We start from the raw sequence: 24,537 nt of genomic DNA, 5'->3' as shown, positions 1-24,537 counted from the left end.
CCCCCCCTCCTGTCATCCCTCCCACCCATCACCCCTCCCCCCTCATAACCCTTCCCCACCCATCACCCTCTGGACCCAGACCACAGGAAACATCTCCACACCCAATCTATCAAGCCCTCTCAATATTTGCTGTTTCAATGAGGACCCCCACCATCCTTCTAAACTCCAGTGAGGACAGGCCCAGAGCCGCCAGACACTCCTCATACGTTAACCCTCTCATCTCTAGCAGCATTCTCGTAAACCTCCTCTGGACCCTCTCCAACACAAGCACATCCTTGTAGATGGTGGCATCTAAGTGCTCACAAAATTCCAAATGTTGCTGATAAATACTAAGCCTTGCATCTTTGCTTTTGTGTTCTGGACCTGCAAATTGAATACTAATGTTGCATTTGCCTTGGTTGCTCCAGACTTGACCTGCAGGTTAACCATCAGGGAATCCTGAACGAGGACTCCCTAGTCCCTATCAACCTCTACTCACTGAAATCTCTCCCCATTTTAGAAAATTGTCAACTTTATTCCTTCTCCAAAATGCATTGACACGGATAGACAGATACACACACAAATGGACACAGATAGATAGGTAGACACACACATACAGATACACACAGAGAGATAGACACACAGACATACTGATATACACACAGAGATGGACACATACACAGAGATGAACAGACACACACGCACGGATGGACCCAGAGATGGACACAGACAGACACACACACACGCAGATGAACAAAGACAGACACCTATAGAGATGGACAAAGTTTGCTGTGAAAGGTAAAGAAGACTTGCTCTTTTATTTCAATGTAGAAAGGATTTTGTTTAGACATAAACAGTTGTAGAAGCAGAACAATTACAGGAGGAGGGGCTGTGGTCACACACCCTAGGCGAAGATGGTCTCCTCTTGCCTCTTCTTGGTGAGGATGGTGCCAGGTTTGTGCTGTGCATCTGGGTGATTGGAGAGCTCTGGTGGGCAAGATGAGACTGGACTCTCCAGGATGGCTTGCTTCAGGTCATAGAAGACAGGAGTCCTCTTTGGTCAGGAAGGAGATTGCCACTCCGCTCTTCCCTGCTCGTCCTGAACGCCCAATGCGACGGATGTAATCTGTGGAGGGGCTGGAAAGGCGAGAGAGCCAGACACGTCAGCATTCAACCTCGAGTTCTATAGCAGACAGGGCCTTCAGCCCATCTCCTCCCTATCCAACTGAGCTTGTCAATGGATTGAACAGTAGCCCATGCAGCTGCAGAGGCTGTGGGGGCTGGAGGTGAATCCACGGATACTCAGTGTCTCTGAAGGGACTCTCTTTTGCTTCTCTTTCTCCTGTTGTTTGAGGCACTGGGCAATGCTCATGGAGACTCTGTCTTACGGCAGGCAGATGTTGAAGCATGCCATGTATATCATGTGACAATAAAAGAAACCTTTGAGGTGGTTTCATGTCCCTGTGTTCGTCCCATCCCCCTCTGAACCTTTCCCATCCACGGACCTATCCAAATGTCTGTTAAACGGTGTAATTGTCCCCACCTCCAGCTTGTTCCACACACCTACCACCCTCTGTGTGAATAGGGTACCCCTCAGCTCATGGGGAGGCACAGCACAGAAGCAGGTCTTCAGCCCACACTGCCATAATGACCACCATACCTATCCACATTAATCTCATGCCTCCATTAACTTCATATCCCTCTATTTCCTGCTCATTCAACTCACTCTCTGGATGTCTCTTCCATGTTGTTCCTGCTCCTGTCTTCTCCAGTAGCTCATTCAACACTTCTCTGTGTGAAGGCCCTTTGAAATGTTTCCACTCTCACCTGAAGCCAATGTTTTAGACTTCCCTCACCGTGAGAAAGATTCTGGTATCTCCCCTTCTACTTCCTCCCACAACTTTATAAACCCACACACACTCCAGCAAGGATGGACGCTCCCTCTGCTACCCGTCCAGCCTCCCTTCTGATTTTATATACCTCTGGCTTGTCACAGGAACAGGGACGTCCCGTTACAACTGTCCAAGACGTTGGGAAGACCACACTTGGGAGTATTGTGGTCAGTTTTTGGCACCCAGCTGTAGGAAAGATACAAGAAGTATACAAGTATACAAGTTTACTTCTGCCATGTGTTTCCTCTTAAGAATCTTCATATAGGATATAATTTGTCCCCTGAAATATGCTTTGACCATGTCCCACATCAGAAAACTATTATTAGTAGACGGCAGATTTGTTTCACAAAATATTTCTTTTTATAAATTTGCAGGTCTGTTCTTTTTAGCAATGTAGTATTGAAATGCCATCTGTATACATTCTCTTGTATTTCCATTGTTGCTATGGTTAATATTAATGGAGAATGATCTGATAGAAGCCTCGCTAGATATTCTGCTTTTTATCACTCTACTTTTTAACTGGACAGACATTAAAAATAAGTCAATCCTTGTATGTGAGTCGTGCACCCTTGAGTAAAAAGAGTTGTCTCTCTCTGTGGGATCTAACTGCCTCTATACATTGATAAGATTTAGATCTTTCAGATATGAAATTGTGGTTTTTGCAGCTTTCGCCCTCGTTATTGTTCCTACCGATTTATCTAGTATTGGGTCCAAGCAGAAATTAAAGTCACCTCCAACCAGTATATTTTATCTTCCCTCTGGTGTTTTTTAAGAAGATATCCTTCATAAAGGCTTTATCATCATAATTCGGGTCATAAATATTCATGAACGTCCATGCTTCTCCACAAATTTCACAATGTGCCATTACATACCTTCCGGCTTGGTCAATCGATGTATCTTCTATTAACACTGGTGAAATTTTATTAATTAGAATTGCCACCCCTCTTGTCTTTGCACCAAAGGAAGACTATATTATTTGTCCCACTCATCCTCTTTTTAATTAATCATTTTCCAATTTGGTAAGATGCGTTTCCTGCAAAAAGATTATATCCACTTTTAATTTCTTTAAGTATGCCAATACGATCTTCCTCTTCACCTTACCGTTTATCCCATTAATGTTAAGACTAATACATTTTAGTGTTTTAGCCATACCATTTCTCAAATATTGTATAACAATAATATCTTCCCAATTAAAAAAAATACTGTCATAACATTTCCCTATTAAGAGACATTTCCAACACATACATTTCTTCTTTAAGAAACACACGCATCCCTAGCTGATGGTTACATTGACAGTAGTAATTGACAAAGTCCGCGGATTCTACCGAAAAAGAAGAAACCCTCCCTTTAGCGCAATTTTAAAAAATTGCTCCTCTCCCTCACCATCTCTCCCCCCCCCCCCACCAAATTGGAGTTCACACCTTGCTACTTTCCTTACCATCTTTCTATCTTTTCAGAGCTCTCCATATAAAGCACAATGGTTTTTTTTAAACTGTTCAAATGTTAATAAATTATTTCCCAAAAAGTAATCTTTTATTCTTTTAATTCCTTTTCTCGCCCATTCCTTAAAAATTAAATTGTCAATTGTAAAAGATATTAATGGGTTTTGCATCAGTAGCATTTTTGGTATTTGATAATTTATCATCTTTTGTTCCAGATGTATTCTCTTCCAGGTTTTTAGTATATGATGTAATATTGATAGATTATTGTGTTGCACCAGTTTCTCATCCCATTTATTGAGTAAATGTTCTGTGAGCTTTTCTCCTAATTTATATAATTCTATCTTGAGCCAATCCAGGTTTCCTCCCGTCTGATAAAAATCCGATAGATGTCTTAACTGTGCTGCCCTGTAATAGTTTTTCAAATTTGGTAGCTGTAATCCTCCTTGTTCATACACCAATATAAAGATTATAATTTGATGAAGGCCAGAAATGTTTAACTGACACTTTCTGTAACCCCTGCATGTTGTCAGTGTAACTCTGTGACTCCCTGTAACACCCCACCCTGCCCTCTGTGCCTCACTGTAACACCCCACACTCTGTGACTCTCTGTAACACCCCACCCTGCACTGTATCTCACTGTAACACCCCACCCCGCACTCTGTGACTTCCTGTAACACCCCACCCTGCACTGTGATTCCCTCTAACACCCTACCCTGCACTGTGATTCCCTGTAACACCCCACCCTGCACTCTGTGACCTGCTGTATCATTACACTGTGCTCTTTTAATTTGTTATTGTACTACCTGTTGTACTTGAGTACAAGTTGGTTTGTCTGCATAGCACACAAAAAGATCACTGCATCTCTGTACAGATGACAACAAATGACAATTAGGTTTGGGCAGAACATCAAGTGCTCACAAGATCAATAAATATTTAGATGTTAATTCTGGATCAATGTGTGGTGGTATGTTATTATGTCCTTGCATATATAAACCGGTTGCAGCCCATCCCCCTTAATTCTGGCCTAGGCTTGCACAGAGGCAAGGCCTAACTGTATATATTAGTCTATTAAAACTAGCATTTACCTGCACTCTGTCTAATGTGGTTTGATGCTAGTCACCATCACAATGTAGGAAATGGCATGGAGAACTGGCACCAAGTTAAATGAGTCATGTTATTGTTGAGTGGGGAAGCAGGAAGGAGATGCAGAATGGCTGGCCCTTGCTTTTGTTCCTTCTAAACCACCGATACTGATTTTAAATTGGCTTCTTCTCATCCAGACGGAAGCCACAGCCAGTCTCTGCCTCGCAGGGTAAGCCTCCCCAGGGACCTGTCCTAGTCCACCCACATCGATACAACAGCAAATAAAGAAGCTTGAGGAAAATGGCCTCACAAGGGAGTAAAACAGACAGAAATGCTGGAAGAACTCATCCATTCTTACAGCATCCTCAAGGAATCAGCAAAAAGCAGACAGGTGTCTGAATAAAGACTGGAGAGAGTAACTATGCAAACAGGCCCATCAGTCCTTCTAGTCTGTGCCGAACCATTTTTCTGCCTAGTCCCAGTCCATAGCCCTCCACACCTCTCCCATCCAGGTACCTGTCCACATTGTTCTTAAATGTAAAATTGAGGCCCCATTCACCACTTTAGCTGGCAGCTCGATCCACACCCCCACCACTCTGTGTGAAGGGAGTAGAGTGGGTAGGGGGGTAAAGTGGGAGGGGGATAGAATGGGAGGGGTAGAGTGGGCGGGGAGTGGAACGGGAGGGGGGTAGAATGGAGGAACAGATTAAAGGTGTTAAACTGGATGAGAAAAGGGTAAGAGGAGATGGGGGGAAAGGGGAGGGTGAGAACTTGAGGTAAGGAGACAGGAAGAAGGTGGGTGGGCAGTCTGAATAGAGAACTGGATGTGAGCGCCCGATATTAGGAGTCGCTTGAGAACTCCAATGCCCAGAGGCCTTTTCGGCATGCGCCTGTGTCACGGAGAAGGGACGGCCCAAGATCTCGCGAGAGCCGTGGGCTGTCGGAGCCGGCGGTGAGGCGAAGTCGGAGAACGAAATCATTTCGCTTCGTCGGGAGTTGAATATTTATTTTTAGGTTTAAAGGACGACGGATCGGACGGAAGAATCATGGCAGATCCTAAATATGCCAACCTGCCAGGCATCGTAAGTAGTTAGTGGGGACAGGTGGAATCTTCCAGAATATTAGGTGGAGCCACGCCCGGCTTCGCCTGCCGTGCATGCCGGGATGGATGATGTCAGTGACCACGCCTTGCCACACCTTCTCCCTACTCCACTCTCCTCTCTCTCGAGCCCCACTCTCCCCTATCTCCCCTCCCCTTTGTCTACGCCTCATCACACCCCCTCCCCTCCATCCACCCAGTCTACACCTCATCACACCCCCTCCCCTCTATCCACCCCGTCTACACCTCATCAAATCCCCTCCCCTCCATCCACCCCGTCTACACCTCATCACACCCCCTCCCCTCCATCCACCCCGTCTACACCTCATCACACCCCCTCCCCTCCATCCACCCCGTCTACACCTCATCACAGCCCTCCCCTCCATCGTCCCCTCTACACCTATCACATTCCCTCCCCTCCATCGACTCCATCTACACCTTATCACACCCCCTCCCCTCCAACAATTCCACCTACACTTCATCACACCCCCTCCTCTCCATCAATTCTTTTAACATTTCATCAGTTCCCCACACCTCCAATGACTCCGCCTCCACCTCTCGCTGCCTCAAGAACCAGCCATCATATTAAGGACCTGTCCCACGCTGGCCACAGTTTTCATTCCCCCTCTGCTCAGAGTGTGACATCACGCCCCACCAAATTCAGGAACAGTTTTTCCCACAGAACAGAGTCCTGAATGAACGTCACATGGGTTCTGCATTCTGTACTATGTCTTTTACATCTGTACTATGTATGGGTTTTTAAGCTGGACTGTTTGCAAAGCAAAATTTCTTACTGTACTTGGGTACATGACAATAAATTCAACTTGCAGAAGGAGTTATTGAAAGCCATTAAAGTAGCCCCCTCCTCTGCAGCCTGTATGCAGTAAAGTGTGGCCACTATTGTGATGCTGGCCACGAGGCGGCCATTTTGTGCACAAGCCTCCAACATTCAGGTCAGCTATTTGGAGAAGAGGACCAGGTGATAAATAGCACTCGATGACAGCTCAGGGGCGGGTCTTTTGACCCTGCATTTCCTTGTTGATCTTTGTGTGCCCCCATCTACCCCAATGCCATTTCCATGTCCTTTCTCCATAGCTTTCTCAGTCTTGGTGATTGACATGTTGGCCCAGAGACCTCATCAGCATTGTGAGGGTTTCTGTTCTCACTACCCTCAGATTCCCCTTGGATCCCCTCTCACACTCTTACCCTACACTTTACATGTGCATTCCCTGGTCGTGGACACCTCTGCTGTCTCATTTTCATCCTGGCTAACAGGTTTTAACTATCTACTGCAAGGGTGGACACACCTTTTTGGTTGTGGGCCTCATCCAGAAAAAAGTATAAGAAGTCACAGGCAAACAATATTAATCCTGGCAGTTTTTAACCAGTTAAACAGCAAGAAAAAATGGTATTTTTAGACCAGAAAATTCCTGTGCCTTTGAAAATTCATTTTCTATCAAAATAACTACATGACACGACTGAACAGTTAACTGTTGCCATTACAGTCGTTTATTGATGCTGCTCTTTAAATGAATACAATTAAAATCTTTAAAACTCTCATTCAAAAAGCAGTGCAAAATACAAAGCTGGGTGCAAATTAAGAACAGAGATCAAGAAAGGGACAAGGCCGTCTCCAACATTCCTCCACAACTCTCAGGGAATACAGTTCATTGCCCAGGTGTCCACCCGAATGATTATGACGCAATGTATAAATCTGTAGATAGGCTATTGAAAGCACTTTTCCCACTGGCATCCCAGTTAATTAGCCGTACAGTGTCCCAGGATAGGAAGATGTTTGTGCTGTTTTCACTGGCCCACCTTTAACTGGCACACAGACTGCTTTTCCACTGAATACACTCATCTCTGGGGATCAGAGAGTCTATTATCCAATGGAATTTAATGGATGGAAGTTGTCCTTTTTCCATTGGTTTAATCAGCACACAATATTCCAAATTTGGCCATAACAATGTCTTAAACGACTTCAACATAACATTTCAACTCCTACATTTAATACTTTGATGTATAAAGGCTAAGATACTAAAAGCTCTCTTTAAAACCCTGTGCACCAATGATGCCACCTTCAGTGAACAATGTATCTGCACTCCTCGATCCCTCTGCTCCTTTGCACTCCTTTGCACTCCCGCCTTATCATTTACTGTATATCTCCAACCTTGGTTTGCCCTTCCAAAATGCATCACCTCACACTTGTCTGTATTGAACTCCATCTGCTACTTACTGGCCCATTCTCCTAGCTGGTCCAGATACCTCTACAAGCCTTGATAACCCTCCTCGCTGTCCACAACGCCTCCTCTCTTTGTGTCATCAGCAAACTTGCTGATCTACTCATCTAGATCATTGATGTATACAACAAACAACAACACGGATCCCTGAGGCACACCACTGGTCATAGGCCTTCAATCTGAGAAGCAACCATCCACTACCACACTCTGCCTTCTCCCACACAGCCAATTTTGAATCCAGTTTACAACTTCTCCTTGAATACTTTGTGTCATAACCTTCTGAACTAACGTCCTATGTGAGACCTTGTCGAAGGCCTTACTAAAGTCCATGTAGACAACATCCACAGCCTTTCCTTCATCTACCTTCTTGGTAACCTCCTCAAAAACCTCCTCAAGATTCGTTAAACATAATCTATCATGCACAAAGCCATGCTGACTGTCCTTAAGCAGCCCAAGACTGTCCAAAATACCTATATATTCTGTCTCTCAAGACTCCCTCCAATAATTTGCCTGCCACTAACATCGGGCTCACTGGCCTTAATTACCTGGTTTATTTTTAGAGCTTTTTTAAACAGTGGGACAACATGAGCTGCCCTCCAATTCTCTAGCACCTCACCTGTGGCTAAGGACATTTTGAATAAATCAGCTAGGGCCCCTAAAATTTCTACACTAGTCTCCCTCAAGGCCTGAGGGAATATCATCCAAACCAGGTGATTGTTCTACCTTTATTCACTGTAAGGAAGCAAGCACCTCTTTCTCCTTAATCTCCATCTGTTCCATGACTCTTCTCTTTGTTTCCCTTCCTTCCTTATCCACTTCGCCAGTTTCCTAAGTAAATACTGATGCAAAAAAACTGTTTAAGATCTCCCCCATTTCTTAAGGCTCCACACATAGTTGACCACTCTGATCCCCTAGGGCAGTGGTTTTTAAACTGGCCCCCTAAACTCACATTCTGCCTTAAGCAATCCCTATGCCATAAATGCTCTGTGATTAGTTAGGGATTGCTTAAGGTGGGATGTGAGTGGAAAGAAAAAGGTTGAAAACCACTGTTTTAATTGTACCTAATTGCCTCATTATGTGCACGGTTTCATAACTCCAAAGGAAATGGGCCAATGACAATTTTTCTCAAGTAAAATATTTTAGTAACAATTGGGTTTCAAGCAGTGATTCTTAATCTTCCCTTCCCACTCATATACATGTCTGAAGCAGTGGAACCCTGGAACATTAAGATGCCAGTCCTGTCCATCCTGCAACCAAGTCTAATAGCAACAATATCATAATCCCACGTGTCAATCCATGCCCTAAGCTTGTTGACCTTTTTTAACAATACTCCTTGCATTAAAATAAATAGCTGAGAACATTTCTATCACGTACAAACCGTTGATTTCTGTCTGTACATGCAGTCCTCGCATGACCTTTATCCTCCTCCTCACTAACTGCTCTAACATTCTGGTTCCCCTCCCCCTGGAAATCTAGTTTAAACCCATCGGGACAAGGCTAATAAACCTCCCCACAAGGATATTACTCCCCTTCCAGTTAGGTGCAATCTATCCTGTCGGTACAGATCCCACCTTCCCTGGAACAGAGCCCAGTGATCTAGAAACCTGAAGCCCTCCCCCTACATCATGTCCCCAGCCCCATGTTAAGCTGCCTTATCTTCCCATTTCTAACCTCTCCAGCACGTGGCACAGGAAGCAATCCTGTGATCACTACCCTGGAGATCCTCTTCTTCAGCTTAGCACCTAACTCCCTGAACTCTCCTTGCAGGCTCTCCTCACCCTTTCTACCTATGTCATTGGTCCCTACATGGACCACGACATCTGGCTGATCACCCTCCCACCTAAGAATGTCGTGAACTCGATCTGAGATATCCCGCACCCTGGCACCAGGGAGACAACATACCATCCGGGATTCACAATCTCATCCACAGAACCTCTCATCTAGCTTCCTAACTATGGAATCCCCTATCACTACAGCCCACCTCTTTCTCCCCCTTCCCTTCTTAGCCACAGCTCCAGAGTTTGTGCCAGAGACCTGTTTGCCATGGCTTGTGCCATGTTGAGGCATCCCCTCAACAGTATTCAAAGCGGCATACTTGTTTTTCAGGGGGATGCTCACTGGGGGGCCTGCTCTACCTGTCTGCTCCCTCTCTTAACTGTAACCCAACTACCCTCTACCTGACTCTGAGGTATAATAGTCTCCTTGTAACTCTTATCTATCACACCCTCTGCCTCCTGAATGCTCTGGAGTTTATCCACCAGCTGCTCCAAAGCCTCAACACGGCTTGTCAGGAGCATCAGCTGGATGCACTTCTCATATTTGTAATCATCAGAGGAGTATCCCCCTGCCCTGGGCTCCATCCTCCCACCCTCTCTGCCCTGTTCTCTCTACCCCGCTTTCTCTATCTCTATCCCATTCACTCTATCTCATAACAGCACCACTCTCTGCCTATTTTTGCTAGTAGTGTGGCTCCTGGGGAAGGCCAAAAAACCAAAGAAAGACCTGCAGCCAATTACAGGAAAAAAAACGTAAAATTCCTCCCCGACTCCCTAGTGGCAAGTGAGCAAAACTGCAGGAGATCACTGATAATAGTGACACACCACCAGCAATACTAGATCTAATATTATATAACTATTCTATTCTACAACAAAAATTAGTCCTGGCCTTCTCTCCATGGCGACTGCTGGTTCACTGGACCTCACCAGGCCTGGGCTTCGCTACTCTTCTCGCGCAGACCACTTGACTCCGCTTTGCCCACTGATGCTGCTCAACTCCGCCATCTCCTCGTCTGTTGCTGCTGGCAACCTCCGCTCTCACCACCGCTGCTGCCGACCTCACCACCGCTGCTGCCTACCCGTTCACCATCACTGCAGCCGACCCACTCACCATCACTGCAGCCGACCCGCTCACTGTCACTGCAGCCGACCCGCTCACCGTCACTGCTGCCGACCCGCTCACCGTCACTGCTGCCGACCCGCTCACCGTCACTGCTGCCGACCGGCTCACTGTCACTGCTGCCGACCCACTCAGTGTCATTGCTGCCGACTTCGCCGCTGCTTCCCAACTTTCATTTTGCAAAAATTGTGACCCAAAACATTGACCGACCAGTTGAATCCTTACAGATCCTGTACCTTCAGTGGTGTTCGGATTTGTACTCTGAGGTCCCTCAGTACTCCTGAGGCCCCTGTTTCCATGTAAAATCTCACTCGATGACTCCACAAACGAGTGCAGTTGGTGCTTGGTGACGGAAACATTTTTATCTTTGGTACCCAATCCTGAGCCCAATCCCATCTTGTATTTCAGGCATTCAACGAGCCTGATGTTTACGAAACAACTGACCTCCCTGAGGATGATCAAGCACAGTTCGAAGCGGTAAGATTAGCACTTCCATGGGTACTTCTTTAAATTTGTGCGCATGTGTAAGAGAGAGGGCTTTTGACTGTTTGCTGCTCATATTCAATCAAGTTTAATTCTCTCCCCGGCCAATGCCTCTTCGCCAAACCAGCAGGGAGGGCCTGGTGAGGTTGGTGACAACTGGGGAAAGACAGGGTAAGGTTCAGGGATCAGCTCCCACAGTGTTTTATTGCTCCAAGAGGCAAGAGTTCATGCTACCACCAAATGTTGTTGGGTTTGGCTTGCAGATGTGTAATTTCTGTTCATTGCTTTGTTTATATTCGAACTACAGGTTGAATGGGTTAGAACACATAGGTAAAACCACGCTCCTTAAGACTGTCCTCCACTTAAAATGATTGTGATTCATCTGCCCTCAGCCTCATCTTCCCTTCTGCACCAGTTCCCAAGCTTATCTCTTGCTTCAAATCCCATCAGTGATTGGAACTCATCACCCTACAGGGAATCCCAGAGATTCCTCTCCCACTGACAACCTCCAGGGAATCCCAGACATTCCCCTCCCTCTAACAAATTCTGGGACAGAGAATTCCAGACATTCCCCTCCCTCTGACTCCACGCAGGGAATTCCAGATATTCCCTTCCTCTGACACCCTCCAGGCCCCTCCTTCTGACCACCCAGGAAATTCCAGAGATTCACGTCCCTCTGACACCCTCCAGGATGAAGATTTCCAGACATTCCCCTCTCTCTGACCACATCCAGGGAATCCCAGACATTCCCCTTTCTCTGACACCCTCCAGGATGGAGTTTTCCAGATATTACCCTCCCTTTGACACCCTCCAGGGAATCCCAGAGGTTTATCTCCCTTAAGAGAAGTTCCCCCTCACCTCAGTTTTAAAGGACCAGCCCTCATCCTGTGACTACAGTATATACTGTGTAATAGTCGAACTTTTTGGTCCAGTTTTTCAGGTTAAATGTGGGGGGGGGGGGGGGGGGGGTCAACTTTTACACGAGTCATACTTTTTAACCATGGTAATCACATGCGTTGTTCAAGGCGTCAGGAGCTCAGATGGCTGGGACCAGGTGGTAAGTCCACATTTGGAGTGTCGGGAGCTTGGATGTGCAGGCAGCCGGGGCCTAGGAGAGAGTCTGTGGCCAGGGCATCGGAGGCTCTGGTGAGCGGGTTGCCAGGGTGTGGGTCTGTGGTCGGGGCGTTGGGGGCTCAGATGGACGGGCAGTTGGATCAAAAAATAGGGGAGGTCAACTTTTGCACAGGTGATATGAAAAACATGTAATTTTTGGACCAAAAAAGGAGAGGTGGTCGACTGTTAATTGAGTATATAAGGTATGTTCCTTTGTTTGAGTTTTGCCCCACCAGTGGAAATATCTCCACATCTGCCTGATCCCACTCAAACCTTCAAATGAAGTGGTCAAGCCAGAAAGACTCCTCTGGAGGAATCTATGGAGGCGGAATGCTGCATTGGGATTTCCTCTGTTCGTGGTTCATTCCCCACCATTCCCCTCACTTTCTGTCTTCACAGGGTTTTCAGTCTCCTTTCCTGGTTCCTCCTTGCATAAAGGACCACATGCTGTCTGCGTGGAGTTTGCACGTCTCCCTATGACTGCGAGGGTTCACCCACCCAAGGTGCTCCAGTTTCCTCCCACATGTTCAGACATCCAGGGGGTTGGTAAATTAATTGGCTGCTGTTAATTGTCCCTGGTATGTGGGTGAGGGAGGTAGAACATGGGATGACAGTGAGGAAAATGAAATGGGATCCATGTAAATTGGTATTGGGCCAGAGGAGCCTCGCTTCCCACAATGCATTCCAAGAGGATGCAGAAAGAGCCTCACTTTCCATGGTGCACTTCAGGAAGTTACCCAATTGCCTCATGCACTCAAGTGCTTTGCTGGTACACTGGATTCTGTTAGTTCTGGAGTGATCTTTGAGTGGTGTTTGAAAACTGTTTTTGCTTGATGGGGGATTGGTTCATGGGACAAGGGGCTTGTTAGATATGAACACCCTGAGCTTCCATCCATCTTAACCCATTCATTATTCTACCCCTGCCTCCTTCACCAGCACCACCCATCACCCTGTTTCCCCATTGTTGAGATGGAGAGAATGTGTCTGTTCTGCACCATTTATTTTCGTGCACTGCACTGACCTGAGTTTTTCCTAAAAATGCTCTCCCTTCTGACATCCTTTGCCTGGATCACTAGTTTGCTCAAGTAAGAGCTTTTTAAATGCTTTCGTTTTCTGTGCATGCTCTTGTCTGTTGTCCTGCATGCAGATCTAGTGTGCTGTGTCTGGTGGGTCTGACCCATGTTTAAGCCCTTTGTAGTGGGTGAAACCTTCCCTGGATCCAAATCACCCCTATTGGACAGTGAGAAGGAAAGTGGTTTGGGGGGGTGAAGAGCTCGTCAAAAGAACCAAAGACTTGTTGATCCAAACCAAGGCTTTTATTAGCAAAAGGCAGGAGCTCTTCACAGGTGGCCGACCAGTCCGGAATGATCCGACCTGGCTAGGGACACAACCCTTTAAGGCCCAGACAGTAGCTGTGGCTAAGCTCTCAGCCAATCGCTGTTAGCACAGTCATTACATACTCTAGATACTGTAACTATATACATTGGTGATAGGTCTGTACTATCACAGGGGGGGGTGGTGGTGGTGGTGGTGATGGGGGTGGGTGGGTGTGTGTGTGTGAGAGAGAGAGAGACTTTCTTAGTATTAGATATATAAAACGTTGGTGAGGTCAAATTTGGAGTATTGTGTGCAGTTTTGGTCACCTAACGAGAGGAAAGATATTCATAAAATAGAAAGAGTGTAGAGAAGATTTACTAGGATGTTGCCTGGACTTCAGGAACGGAATTACAGGGAAAGGTTAAACAGGTTACGACTTTATTTCCTGGAGTGTAAAAGATTGAGGGAAGATTTGACATAAGTGTACAAAATTATGATGGATATATAGACAGAGTAAATGAAAGTAGACATTTTCCACAGAGGGTAGGTGAGATACAAACCAAAAGACATGGGCTAAGGATGAAAGGGGAAATATTTAAGGGGAACATTAAGGGGGAATTTCTTCACAGAAAGAGTAGGGGGCGGGATGAAACGAGCTGCCAGATAAAGTGATGCATGCGGGCTCAATTTTAACATTTAAGAAAAATTTGGACATGTACATGGGTGGGAGGGGTATGGAATGGATGCAGGGTCTGTGTTCACATGAGCGTGTGAACACATCTGTGAGTGTTTTTTTGTCTGTTCTGTGTTTTGGTCTGTTTGCTTGTGTATGTGTGTCTGCGTGAGTGTATCTGTGAATGAGCGTTTGCATGTTTGTGAGTGTGGATGCTTGCGTGTCTGTGTCTGTGTGTAGGGATGGTGGAGGTGGGTTCAGGTTTGAGTTATATTCCAGCACATGCAATGGAAGTGGAAACTCCTGGAGGGAATGGGGACTGTGAGAACCCTTCCTCACTTCTCAAGCAGCAGACTGACTTGCAGTAGTCCCTTTTCCACTGGCATCCCAGTTAATTGACTGTGTAGTGTCCCAGGATAGGAAGCCCTTTGTGCCGTTTCCACTGGGCCATCCTTAACTGGGACTATTTGCTTTTCCACTGAACACAACTCATCCCCAGGGATCGGAGTGTTCTTCCGACTGGAAATGAGTGACTTTCTGCTGTGCACTGGTTTTATCAGCACACAAGTGTCAGCAAACACCAGGGATATGAGTAAAGGAAGAGGCGGTAATCCCTGGTGTGAAATGATGTCATTTGACAGTGTTCCTTTTCTACTGGCCCCTGTCCCAGTAAATTCCCAGTTAATTTCTGGGAGGGTGCTAGTGGAAAAGGGGCTAGTGATTGTATTCCCACTGTCAAACTGCCGACCCCTCCCCAGCCAGGCTTTCCTGTGTTCAGGTGGCAGTGGGAATGGCCAAAAGCTTCCACTCCAGAGGCACTAGAAAGGAATGAGACTCAAGGATTCAGTTCCAATTGTAAGTGAGGATGGTACGCAATAGTGGGCAGTCAGAGATCCCGGAGAAATTCTCAGCTTTTTCCTTCTGCCCTCCTATCCAAGCCCACCTGTGGTCTCTTGATTGTTGGCCTGTGCTCCTCCGCCTGCCCCTTCATCCTCCCCCCCCAAGCCTTTTTATTCACACGCTTGCCTGCTTTTTGCTCAAACTTGACGAAGGGCTCAGGCCTGAAACATTAGTTCTATATCTTTGCACCCTGTAAATGCGACATGAACTGTTGAGTTTCCCCAGCACGTTTGTGCATTAACTCAGTGGTCTCCCCTTATCCATTGTTTTGCTTTCCGCGGTTTCAGTTACCCACTGCGGTCCAAAACTGATCCCACTACCCCTCTCTCTCCCCACAGCCCCGTGTCGGCCCCCACATTGATCCTACTGTCCCACTTTCTCTCCACAGCAACGTGTCGGTCCCCAGACTGATCCCATTGCCCCATTCTCTCCCACCGTGTCAGTCCCTACACTGATCCCAGTGCCCTGCTCTCTCCCCAGAGCCCCGTGTCAGTCCCCACACTGAACCCACTGTCCCACTCTCTCCCGACAGCCCTGTATCAGTCCCCACACTGATCTCACTGCTCGGTCTCTCCCAACAGCCCCGTGTGAGTCCCTACACTGATCCCACCGTCCCGCTCTCTCCCCACAGCCCTGTGTCAGTCCCCAAACTGATCCTTCTTCCCTGCTCTGTCCCCACAGCCCTGTGTGAATCCCCACACTGATCAAACTGCCCTACTCTCACCCCACAGCCACGTGTAGGTCCCCACACTAATCCCATTGCCCAATTCTCTCCCACTGTGTCAGTCCCTACACTGATCCCACTGTCCCACACTCTCCCCACAGCCCCATGTCGGTCCCCGCACTGATCCCACTGCCCTGCTCTCTCCCAACAGCCCAGTGTGAGTCCCTACACTGATCCCACCGTCCCGCTCTCTCCCCACAGCCACGTGTCGGTCCCCACACTAATCTCACTGCCCGGTCTCTCCCCACTGCCCTGTGTCAATCCCCACACTGATCAAACTGCCCCACTCTCTCCCAACAGCCCCGTATGAGTCCCTACCCTGATCCCACCATCCCGCTCTCTCCCCACAGCCCCGTGTCAGTCCCCACACTGATCCTACTTCCCTGCTCTCTCCCCACAGCCACGTGTAGGTCCCCACACTGATCCCATTGCCCCATTCTCTCCCACTGTGTCAGTCCCCACACTGATCCCATTACCCTGCTCTCTCTCCACAGCCCTGTGTCGATCCCCACACTGATCAAACTGACCCACTCTCTCCCCAAAGCCCTGTATCAGTCCCCACACTGATCCCACTATCCCACTCTCTATCCACAGCTCCTCTCTCTCCCCACAGCCCCGTGTCGGTCCCCACACTGATCCCATTGCCCCATTCTCTCCCACTGTGTCAGTCCCCACACTGATCCCATTACCCTGCTCTCTCTCCACAGCCCTGTGTCGATCCCCACACTGATCAAACTGACCCACTCTCTCCCCAAAGCCCTGTATCAGTCCCCACACTGATCCCACTGTCCCACTCTCTATCCACAGCTCCTCTCTCTCCCCACAGCCCCGTGTCGGTCCCCACACTGATCCCATTGCCCCATTCTCTCCCACCGTGTCAGTCCCTACACTGATCCCACTGTCCCGCTCTCTCCCCACAGCCCCGTGTCGATCCCCACACTGATCTCACTGCCCGGTCTCTCCCCACAGCCCTGTGTCAATCCCCACACTGATCAAACTGCCCCACTCTCTCCCAACAGCCCCGTGTGAGTCCCTACACTGATCCCATTGCCCCATTCTCTCCCACTGTGTCAGTCCCCACACTGATCCCATTACCCTGCTCCCTCTCCACAGCCCCATGTCGGACCCACACTGATCCCACTGCCCCACTCTCTCCCTACAGCCCTGTATCAGTCCCCACACTGATCTCACTGCCCCATTCTCTCCCACCGTGTCAGTCCCTACACTGATCCCACTGTCCCACTTTCTCTACACAGCCCAGTGTCGGTCCCCACACTGATCCCACTGCCCCTCTTTCTCCCCACAGCCACGTGTCGGTCCCCACACTGATGCCACGACCTTGCTCTCTCACCACAGCCCTGTGTCGATCCCCACACATCCCACTGCCCCACTCTCTCCCTACAGCCCTGTATCTGTCCCCACACTGATCTCACTGCCCCATTCATTCCCACCGTGCCAGTCCCTACACTGATCCCACTGTCCCACTTTCTCTCCACAGCCCCATGTTGGACCCCACACTGATCCCACTGCCCCTCTCTCTCCCCACAGCCCTTTGTCAATCCCCACACTGATCAAACTGCCCCACTCTCTCCCAACAGCCCCGTGTGAGTCCCTACACTGATCCCACTGTCCAACTTTCTCTCCACAGCCCCGTGTCGGTCCCCACACTGATCTCACTGCCCAGTCTCTCCCCACTGCCCTGTGTCAATCCCCACACTGATCAAACTGCCCCACTCTCTCCCAACAGCCCCTTGTGAGTCCCTACACTGATCCCACCGTCCCGCTCTCTCCCCACAGCCACATGTAGGTCCCCACACTGATCCCATTGCCCCATTCTCTCCCACTGTGTCAGTCCCTACACTGATCCCATTACCCTGCTCTCTCTCCACAGCCCTGTGTCGATCCCCACACTGATCAAACTGACCCACTCTCTCCCCAAAGCCCTGTATCAGTCCCCTCACAGATCCCACTGTCCCACTCATTATCCACAGCCCCTCTCTCTCCCCACAGCCCCATGTCGGTCCCCACACTGATCCCATTGCCCCATTCTCTCCCACCGTGTCAGTCCCTACACTGATCCCACTGTCCCACTCTCACCTCACAGCCCCGTGTCGGTCCCTACACTGATCCCACCGTCCCGCTCTCTCCCCACAGTCCCGTGTCAGTCCCCACATTGATCCTACTTCCCTGCTCTCTCCCCACAACCACGTGTAGGTCCCCACACTGATCCCATTGCCCCATTCTCTCCTACCGTGTCAGTCCCTACACTGATCCCACTGTCCCACTCTCACCTCACAGCCCCGTGTCGGTCCCCACACTGATCCCACTGCCCCACTCACTCCCTACAGCCCTGTGTCAGCCCCCACACTGATCCCACTGCCCGGTCTCTCTCCACAGCCCCGTGTACGTCCCCACACTAATCCCATTGCCCCTCTCTCTCCCCACAGCCCCGTGTCGTTCCCCACACTGATCCCACTGCCTGTTCTCTCTCCACAGCCTCGTCGGTCCCCACACGGATCCCACTCTCTCCTCACAGCCCCGTGTCGGTCCCCACACTGATCCCACTGCCCTGACTCTCTCCATAGCCCCGTGTCGGTCCCCACACTGATCCCACTCTCTCCCCACAGCCCCGTGTACGTCGCCACACTGATCCCACTACTCTGCTCTCTCCCCACAACCCTGTGTCGATCCCCACACTGATCAAACTGCCCCATTCTCTCCCCACAGCCCTGTATCAGTTCCCACACTGATTCCATTGTCCCACTCACTCTCCACAGCCCATCTCTCTCCCCACAGCCCTGTATCAGTCCCCACTCTGATCTCACTGCTCGGTCTCTTTCCACAGCCCCGTGTCGGTCCCCACACTGATCCCACTGCCCACTCTCTCTCCACAGCCCCGTGTACGTCCCCACACTGATCCCATTGTGCCATTCTCTCCCACTGTGTGAGTCCCTACACTGATCCCACTGTCCCACTCTCTCCCCACAGCCCCGTGTCGGTCCCCGCACTGATCCCACTGCCCCTCTCTCTCCCTACAGCCCTGTGCCGATCCCCACACTGATCAAACTGCCCCATTCTCTCCCCACAGCCCTGTATCAGTCTCCACACTGATCCCACTGTCCCACTCTCTCGACACAGCCCCACTTTCTCGACACAGCCCCACTTTCTCTCCACAGCCCCGTGTCGGTCCCCACACTGATCCCACTGCCCTGCTCTCTCCCCACAGCCACATGTCGGTCCCCACACTGATCCCACTGCCCCACTCACTCCCTACAGCCCTGTGTCAGCCCCCACACTGATCCCACTGCCCGGTCTCTCTCCACAGCCCCGTGTACGTCCCCACACTAATCCCATTGCCCCTCTCTCTCCCCACAGCCCCGTGTCGTTCCCCACACTGATCCCACTGCCTGTTCTCTCTCCACAGCCTCGTCGGTCCCCACACGGATCCCACTCTCTCCTCACAGCCCCGTGTCGGTCCCCACACTGATCCCACTGCCCTGACTCTCTCCATAGCCCCGTGTCGGTCCCCACACTGATCCCACTCTCTCCCCACAGCCCCGTGTACGTCGCCACACTGATCCCACTACTCTGCTCTCTCCCCACAACCCTGTGTCGATCCCCACACTGATCAAACTGCCCCATTCTCTCCCCACAGCCCTGTATCAGTTCCCACACTGATTCCATTGTCCCACTCACTCTCCACAGCCCATCTCTCTCCCCACAGCCCTGTATCAGTCCCCACTCTGATCTCACTGCTCGGTCTCTTTCCACAGCCCCGTGTCGGTCCCCACACTGATCCCACTGCCCACTCTCTCTCCACAGCCCCGTGTACGTCCCCACACTGATCCCATTGTGCCATTCTCTCCCACTGTGTGAGTCCCTACACTGATCCCACTGTCCCACTCTCTCCCCACAGCCCCGTGTCGGTCCCCGCACTGATCCCACTGCCCCTCTCTCTCCCTACAGCCCTGTGCCGATCCCCACACTGATCAAACTGCCCCATTCTCTCCCCACAGCCCTGTATCAGTCTCCACACTGATCCCACTGTCCCACTCTCTCGACACAGCCCCACTTTCTCGACACAGCCCCACTTTCTCTCCACAGCCCCGTGTCGGTCCCCACACTGATCCCACTGCCCTGCTCTCTCCCCACAGCCACATGTCGGTCCCCACACTGATCCCATTGCCCCATTCTCTCCCACCGTGTCAGTCCATACACTGATCCCACTGTCCCACTCTCTCCCCACAGCCCCGTGTCGGTCCCCACACTGAAACCACTACCCTGCTCTCTCCCTACAGCCCTGTGCCGATCCCCCCACAGCCCTGTATCAGTCTCCACACTGATCCCACTGTCCCACTCTCTCGACACAGCCCCACTTTCTCTCCACAGCCCCGTGTCGGTCCCCACACTGATCCCACTGCCCTGCTCTCTCCCCACAGCCACGTGTCAGTCCCCACACTGATCCCATTGCCCCATTCTCTCCCACCATGTCAGTCCATACACTGATCCCACTGTCCCACTCTCTCCCCACAGCCCCGTGTCGGTCCCCACACTGATACCACTGCCCTGCTCTCTCCCAACAGCCGCATGTCGGTCCCCACACTGAACCCATTGCCCCATTATCTCCCATCGTGTCAGTCCCTAAACTGATCCCACTGCCCTGCTCTCTCCCCAGAGCCCCGTGTCGGTCCCCACACTGATCCCACCGTCCCGCTCTCTCCCCACAGCCCCGTGTCGGTCCCCACACTGATCCCACTGCCCCATTCTCTCCCACGTGTCAGTCCCTACACTGATTCCACTGTCCCACCCTCTCCCCACAGCCCTGTGTCGGTCCCCACACTGATACCACTGCCCTGCTCTCTCCCCACAGCCCAGAATCGGTCCTCATACTGTTCTCTACTCACTAATAAAAAGTTTACAGATAATCTACAGTATCCCATGTGGCTTTGCTGTATATAATATGGTGTTCACACAACATCCACATCACATAACACCCAATTTAACAGAACGTATTGTGGAGCATGCCCTGTATGAGGTTTGGTACTATCCCTGGTTTCAGGCATCCACTGTGGGTCTTGGAATGTATCCCCCGCGGATAAGGGGGGACTATTGTATACTCATGGCATCTGCAGACTTTCTTGTTTCACCACACAGACAGCACTTTCTTCACACAAGGTCAGTTGTGAACAAGGGTCTCTGAATCCAACAGACACCTGCTGTTGCCTTACAGGATTACAGGTTTGCAGGTGACATCAAAATTGGTGGTACAATGGAGAGTGAAGATGGTTGTCAAGATGGAGATGAATTGGGGAAGTGGGTCAATGAATGGCAGATGGAGTTTAACTCAGACAAGTGTGAGGTGTTACACTTTGGGAAGTTAAACCAAGGCAGGACTGACACTGTGAATGGCGGGGCCCTGGAGAGTGTTGTGGAACAGAGATACCTGGGGGTACAGGTATGTCGTTCCCTGAAAGTGATGACACATGGGGACAGGGTGGTGAAGAAGATATGAAATGTTTGCCTTTGTGGGTTGTGGCACTGAGTACAGGAGCAGGGACATCTTTAAAGTATTGTGCACAGTTCTGGTCACCCAGCTGTAGGAAGGATGTCACTGAGCTGGAAAGGGGTCAGGAAAGATTAATCAGGAAGTTCCTAGGACTCGAGGGCTGGAGCTACAGGGATGATCTGGGACTTTTCTCCTGGAAAGGAGGAGGCTGAGGGGGGACCTTATAGAGCTTTATAAAATCATGAGGTAGATGGTCATTCTTTTCCCTAAGGTTGGGGAGTCTAAAACTAGAGGGCATAGGTTTAAAGGGGACCTGAGAGGCACCTTTTTCATTCAGATGGTGATGGGTGTGTGGAACAAGCTGTCACAGGTAGTGGTGGAGGTAAGGACAGGTTCATGAACAGGAAAGATTTAGAGGAAGATGGGCTGAATGCAGGGAACTGGGACTAGTTTGGTCAGCATAGACAAGATGGTCTGAATGGCTTGTTTATGTGCTCTAAAACTCTTGAGACTATTACTCTCATAATTGGCAGTAAATTGTCCATTGCTTGTGCTTAGAAAGGCAGGAAGGTGTTTACCTGAGTAGTGTTACATGCGAAAGGATGTCATTTGTGTGGTCAAAGCTTCTGAGCTCAGAACACGCAGGGTGGTGTGGCATGGGGTAGAAATGGAGGAGGAGGAGATAGTTCAAGCACACTTTCCTCAACACTCAGCGATTCTGTTGTGAGGAGGGGAAGCGTGTCTCTGGTGGCAAGGGAGTAGGGGTGGGAGAGAGGGGGAAATGTCAACTGGGAGGATTCAAAGAAGGCAGGACCAGATCCAGGTGGAGCTATCTGGCAAAGTATCTGAAGAAAGGTTGGGAAGGGGAAAAAGTGCTAAAAATATCAAGCGAATTAATTGAGCTCTTCCACAAAGTAAATTGAAATGGGTGATGAGAAACAGAGGGCAGCTAGGGAATGCTGGTTGAAGACAAAGGGAATATGTATTTTGTACAGCAGTTTTTCCTCTCTCTCTCACCGCCTCCCCTCCCCTCTCCCCTTCCTCTCTTCCTTCCCTTGTATCATTCCTACTTTCACTCTGCAGTCTGACTCTCTTTCTCCCCTCCTCCTAGCCTGCAGCTTTATTCTAATTGGATGAATCCCCTGCAGTGAAGATGGCCCTGAGGTATTTAGCAGCCTGCTGCTACTCCTTGGCTGATCAACAGTTCAATTCTTATTCATCCGGAATGGTGGCCCAGCCCCAATTTTGTATAACCATCTCTGCACAAGGCAAGCTTGGGCATTGTGGTGGTGGTTGTTTGAGGACATGAGGCAGAGTCAGTTGCACCTCCTCCACCCTCCCATACCTTTGCATGTGTACTTACTGCTGCTTCCAACATTTAAACCTGTTTGATTAACCTGGTGGCAGAGGGTTTGTTAACCTTTGTAGCTGGTGTGTGTGTCTCTACATGTAAACACTATTAATGTGGTGCTGTGCTGGTGTGTTATAGCTTCATTAATATCTCATGGTCTCTCTCTCTCTCTCTCCCCCCTCTCTCTCTCCCTCCCCCCCCCCCCCCCCACTATTCCCACTACCCCATCTTCTCACTTCCCTTTTGTCCTCTTTTGGAATTACAAGGAACTGGTAAGGATCCTGGCTTAAACTCTTATTGCAATCACTGTATAATTGTGAGGGAGATGGGGCAAAGACTATTTACCCTTTGAGAATTTCACTGGTCTGGGGATGGGTGGGTGGGTGGGTGGGTGGGAAACCTTTTGGGACTTGTTCAACTTCATTTGTTGTCACATGCACCAAGATAGGGATTGTTTTGTACCAGTTTGACTTTTGTGCACAGTATAAGTTAGACACAGGGCAGAAGTGCAGAGTTACAGAGAGAGATCAGTTGCAAATGGAGTTCAATCCGGATCAGTGTCAAGTGATGCATTTTGGAAGATTGAACTTGAAGGTGGAATACATGGTAATGGCAAGATTCTTAACTGTGGAAGAACAGGGTGACCCTGGGGTCCAAATCCATAGATCTCTCATGGTTGCTGAATAGGATGATAGGGTAGTTAAGAGGGTTTATGGTATGCTACCCTTCATTAGTCGGGGGATAGAGTTAAAGAGCTGTGAGGTAAAGTTGCAGCTCTGTAAAACTCTAGTGAGATCACACATGGAAAATTCCTTTGCAATTCCATCCCACCACCAGACACAACTTCCCCTCTCCACCTTCCAGAGGAACCACTCACTCTGAGACTCACGCATCCCTTCCCGCCAGTCGCTCCTTTGGTACTTATCTCTGTGGCTGCAGGAAATGCTACATTTGCACACACACCTCCCTCACCACATTTGGGACCCCAACACTCCTTTCAAGTGAAGCAACTTGTGAATGTGCAGGAGTCACCTACTGCATCTGGTGGTCCCGTTATAGCCTCCTCTACATCAGAGAAACTGAACGCAGACTGGGAGATCCCTCTGTTGAGCATCTTCACTCTGTCTGCTGTAATAGGGGGGAATCTCCCAATGGCAATTCACTTCAATTCGCTGCCCCATTGCCATGTTGCATGTTGACATGTCTGTCCATGGTCTCGTGCATTGCCAAACTGATGCTCTACAACAAGATGACATTAATATTGACTTCCAGTTTCTGTTTGGCCACCCTCATATCCACACCCCCCTCCCCCGTCTCTTTCTCTTTCCCTCCAGTTCAGCATTCATAGAGCTAAGGCCCCCCCCCCCCCCCCTTGCTGGTCAATCCTCCACTTTTCTCCCTGCCTTCTATCCATGTATCCATGTCCATCTATGGCCTCTTGGCTGTTGGCCTGTGCTCCCCCCCCCCCCAACCTTTTTATTCAGATGCCTGTCTGCTTTTTGCTCATACCTTGATGAAGGGCTCAGGCCTGAAATGTTGGTTATATATCTTGGCCTCCTAAGGATGCTCTGGGCCTGCTATTTCTTGAGCACTTTTGTGCATTTACTTGGAACATTATGTTCAATTCTGGTAGCCTCATTATAGGAATAATGTGGAAGCTTTAGAGAGGAGATTTACCAGGATGTTGGCGGGATTGGAGAACATGTCTGATGAGGCCCGGTTAACAGAGCTGGGGTTTTTCTCTTTGGAGCAAAGGATGAAAGATGACTTAATAGAGGTCTACAAGATTATGAGAGACCTCGATGGGGTGGACAGCCAGAGCCTTTTTCCCAGGGCAACA

At 49.5% G+C, this 24,537-nt stretch overlaps 1 protein-coding gene and 1 long non-coding RNA gene across 4 annotated transcripts in view; one reads left to right on the top strand and one right to left on the bottom strand.

Annotated features, from left to right (window-relative positions):
• Positions 1-778: 778 nt before the first annotated feature.
• On the bottom strand, positions 779-5,266 carry LOC138746882 (uncharacterized). Of its 2 annotated transcripts, XR_011347170.1 has the most exons (5): positions 4,913-5,266; positions 4,117-4,176; positions 2,744-2,904; positions 1,960-2,057; positions 779-1,116 (listed from the first exon to the last, which is right to left on the bottom strand). It is a non-coding gene; the product is annotated as an uncharacterized lncRNA (long non-coding RNA). The 2 variants fall into 2 exon arrangements; XR_011347169.1 differs by lacking the exon at positions 4,117-4,176 and having other exon boundaries at positions 4,913-5,265.
• Positions 5,267-5,309: 43 nt separating this feature from the next.
• The window catches only part of dctn2 (dynactin 2 (p50)), a 42,642-nt gene continuing 23,414 nt past the window's right edge, over positions 5,310-24,537 (top strand). For both annotated transcript variants that reach the window (XM_069906291.1, XM_069906290.1), the window contains exons 1-2: positions 5,310-5,478; positions 11,039-11,107. In XM_069906291.1, the coding sequence (XP_069762392.1) occupies positions 5,443-5,478; positions 11,039-11,107 (105 nt within the window). In that variant the 5' untranslated portion in view covers positions 5,310-5,442. The remainder of the gene's footprint in view (positions 5,479-11,038; positions 11,108-24,537) is intronic.

Source organism: Narcine bancroftii, chromosome 12 (genome assembly GCF_036971445.1).
Source record: "Narcine bancroftii isolate sNarBan1 chromosome 12, sNarBan1.hap1, whole genome shotgun sequence".
Taxonomy (NCBI): Eukaryota; Metazoa; Chordata; class Chondrichthyes; order Torpediniformes; family Narcinidae; genus Narcine; species Narcine bancroftii.
This window is presented reverse-complemented; position numbering and strand designations above follow the sequence as displayed.